Genomic DNA, 3,480 nt, shown 5'->3' on the forward strand with positions numbered 1-3,480 from the left:
TGATTGTTGACATTTCACTTTATTCATTTATTCAGATATAGCTTATTTTCCCCATCATATGAAGCCGACACATTGATAACAAAACATCCTCTGTGATGAACGCTTTAACATTCGAGGCCCCACTGAGTTCGACTTCTTGCTTTGACACGGACAGAAGGAACACTCCGCCTCATTCATTATAACACCATAGTTCCTGAATGCAGAAGCTTAAAGAGGGTGCGGCGACGTCCGTGTTTCTTTGAAATAGTTCCTCTGTAAACAAACATGTTTTTGAGAATGCCTCGTGAGTGATTTAAAAAAAAAAAATGTTTTGCTGCTGCTGCACATGTGTTTCGTTTGAACGGGTGAGACTTGGGTTTGGCACGGGGGGGAGAGCTGCAGTGCTTGTACAGTAAAGCTGAAACCCTGAATACATACATGACAAGTGTGTGAAGTGTCTGCAGTCCATGGCAGGGTCTGCTCTTCATCCTCACGACAGTGTGGTTGCTTGCTTCCTTACTAATGAATGTCTTCCTCTTTCACAAAAATTCCACCCCCCCGCCCTTCAACGCCACTTTGATCACTCTTAGTTTAATGTTTTCCTATGCTTTGAGTACAGTAGATAGTGAAATACAATACATTTCATTACATTTATTATCATACCTGAAATACGAAATTATAAAAAACATGTTGTAACTGAGTTACATGGCATAGGTTAAATATCTTCTTACATATTACAATATAGGACAAACAGTAAGTCTTCAGGTGACTTGGTAACATTCACAAGCATTTTCATGTAGTTATATTAGTTTAAACTGACATTTATAGGAAATATAGCTAATTCCAGCACACACCGTGCATTTACATATACATTAGTGGATGTAAAACAAGTACACAATTCAGAATGAAACAATTATGCACAAGATCTCATCAAGTATAGAATATTTGTGTGGAGCAGAGGTGTAATATTTGCACTGATTCCAAATTTCCACAAGCTTTCAAACCTGCAGCTAAAGACACATCTTTGAAATCCTACCCTCAGTCCAGCACCAACAACAAAACAAAAGCACACCGTGTTAAAATACCCATTAAATATTATTAAATATGTGAATCTTACAACAGGATTTAGTGCAGGTATACTGATACTCACTGTTACTGTAAAAGTCATTGGTGTAAAAGTGTTTGCTGGCCTTGAGTCACAATACAGGGACACGCTGATCATGCTGGGGAAACCAAGCCGAGCAGCTTCCCCCTGAGCTTGGCGCTGACACAGAATCGGAGGGGCTTCAGCGTGAGCCCGTAGGAGCAGTCAAGAGAGAGGGGTTGAGAGGGGTCGCTCTCAAGGCTGCACTGGTGCAGCAGCACTGCTGTTAATAAAAACACCTCCACCTTTGCGATCTGGTTGCCGATGCAGCGTCTCTTACCCGTTGAAAAGATCATCACACCATTTGTGATGTCTTTATCGAGGGCCCCGTTTTCATCAAGGAAACGTATGGGGTCAAAGATGTGCGGGTCCTTCCACTTCAGGGGGTCGTGGTTGACGGACCACTGATTGATGAATACAACCGTGTCTTTCGGGATGTGGAGACCTTCAATAGTGACGTCTGCGGTTGTGGAGTGTGGGATGGTGACGGGGACGAAGCTGGTGAAGCGCATGGTCTCATAGATGAAGGCGTCCAGGTATGCCAGGCTGCTCCTGTCCTCAATTGTTGGCAGTCTGTCTGGGCCCACCGCTTTGTCTATGAGCTTGTGGAGCTTGGTTTGCATATCTGGGTATTTGACGAGGAGCAGCACGATCCACTGCATGATTGTTGACATTGTGTCTTGACCTGCTCCAATGATATCTGCTACTGTCGCTTCGACAAACTCTTTAGACAGTCCACTGTCTTTTCCATGCTCGATCATGTTGATGATGGCATCACTGATGTCCCGGGTCGAATCAGGGCTGAAGGACTCTCTGTGCTGCGCCACTTTATCTTTCACAAAGGCGAAAAACTCCTCATTGAGGTATTTGAAGTTTTCATAGATGCTGCGGACCGGGTTAGGGAAGGACTGGAGCCATGGCATCACATCTACCAGGCTTCCTGCCCCGACTGTCTCTCCGAACTTGTTAAGGTTTTTCAACAGGGTCCTGAACTCTAAGTCATCATGTCCGTATCGCTTCCCAAAGCAGAGCGCGCACATGACATTGGCAGCAGATACTGTAAATTCATGAGCAGGGTCAAAATACTGTGCGTCAGTGCTGTGCCGCAGAAATACCTGCACCAGCTCCATGGCCTCGAATGTAATATGCTGTTCAAAAGCTTTCTTGGTCTGACTATTTGCAGAGGAAAAGGCTCTGAGGCTCGTCTGGGCAATTTTCCTGTGTGCTTTCCACTGTTTGCTGTAAGTAGTGAATGTTACACTCCTGCCTCCAGAGATCATCTGGAAAGAGACAAAGTTGGGTCTGCCTGCGAACTCTGTGCTGTGCTCTATCAGAGCCTGACGGATCGCCCTGTCTCCATTGAGAACCACGACGTCACTGCAGCCGAGTCGTATCTGGTACACGTTGCCGTACTTTTTGGCCAGCCTGGCGAAGGTGATGTGCGGCATCTGGCCCAGCTGCATGGCGTTGCCCACCACGGGCCAGGCGAAGGGTCCCGGCAGTCGTCTCTTGAGCCGGAGGTTCCTGACCCACAGACAGGCTTCCAGACAGAAGAGAAAAACGAAGGAGGCCACCAGAGCCGGCTGGACCTGTCCACTCCATTCCTTGATAATGCTGCTGCCCTTCACACCGAACTCAGAGTCCAGAGCCATTCTGACACCCACACTTGTTCCTCCAAAAAAAAAAAACTTCTCTATAAAGTCTGCTCAGTGGTTGTATGCTAAGGAAAAAAACGAATACAGTTCTTGAACATCCATATAAGCTGAGGAAAAGATATTTCAGGAGTGCAAGTCAAATGCAGGTGAGGTCTTAACAACAACAAAAACTAAATAAACTGTCTGATAAATGAAGTGCCTCACGGAGAAGTTTTGTTTTCTTTAGTGAGTCTTTTCATGAAGATTTAAGGATAAAGTGCCTGCTCTTCGCTTCACTCCAGCGTCTTATATGTTTTGCAGTCGGTGGGCAGGGCTCGGGATAACTTTCATACTCCTCCCATTGTGGTAGCCCCGCAGACCCCATTATCTCTCCCTGCTGTCGGTGTGCTCTCGGAGGCGCGCACTTGCGAGCGGGGGACACCGGGAGCGTGCGGCGTGAACAACCGCCGTCCTCAGCAACTGGTGACCGCTTCAGTAGGAAAACGTGTCGAGGCAATTTGTTCGAGTAATTGGAGAAGCTGGCGGAGGCTGCACGGTTCACTGTGCGTCCTCTTCTAACCTGATTGATTCTCTGGCTGCAGGAGACGCGGCGTGCGCACTTTGGCACAGACAGGCAGGAAGTGTTTGGATACGGTTTGTCCCACTTCAGACTGAGTTTGTATTTGCTTATTCGAATTGTACGGGGTGGATATGAGCGTGTTT

At 46.8% G+C, this 3,480-nt stretch overlaps 1 protein-coding gene across 1 annotated transcript; it reads right to left on the bottom strand.

The window, feature by feature from the left end:
• Window positions 1-3,009, bottom strand: LOC133962535 (cytochrome P450 1B1-like). The gene has a single exon (XM_062398167.1). It carries the CDS (start codon window positions 2,773-2,775, stop codon window positions 1,198-1,200), a length of 1,578 nt encoding a protein of 525 aa, XP_062254151.1. The 5' UTR covers window positions 2,776-3,009; the 3' UTR covers window positions 1-1,197.
• Between the last annotated feature and the right edge of the window lie 471 nt (window positions 3,010-3,480).

The sequence above is a fragment of the Platichthys flesus genome, chromosome 10 (assembly GCF_949316205.1).
Source record: "Platichthys flesus chromosome 10, fPlaFle2.1, whole genome shotgun sequence".
In the NCBI taxonomy this organism is placed as follows: domain Eukaryota; kingdom Metazoa; phylum Chordata; class Actinopteri; order Pleuronectiformes; family Pleuronectidae; genus Platichthys; species Platichthys flesus.

Coding starts and splice junctions, on each gene's coding strand:
- LOC133962535 (XM_062398167.1), bottom strand. CDS start 2,775: ATGGCTCTGGACTCTGAGTTCGGTGTGAAGGGCAGCAGCATTATCAAG.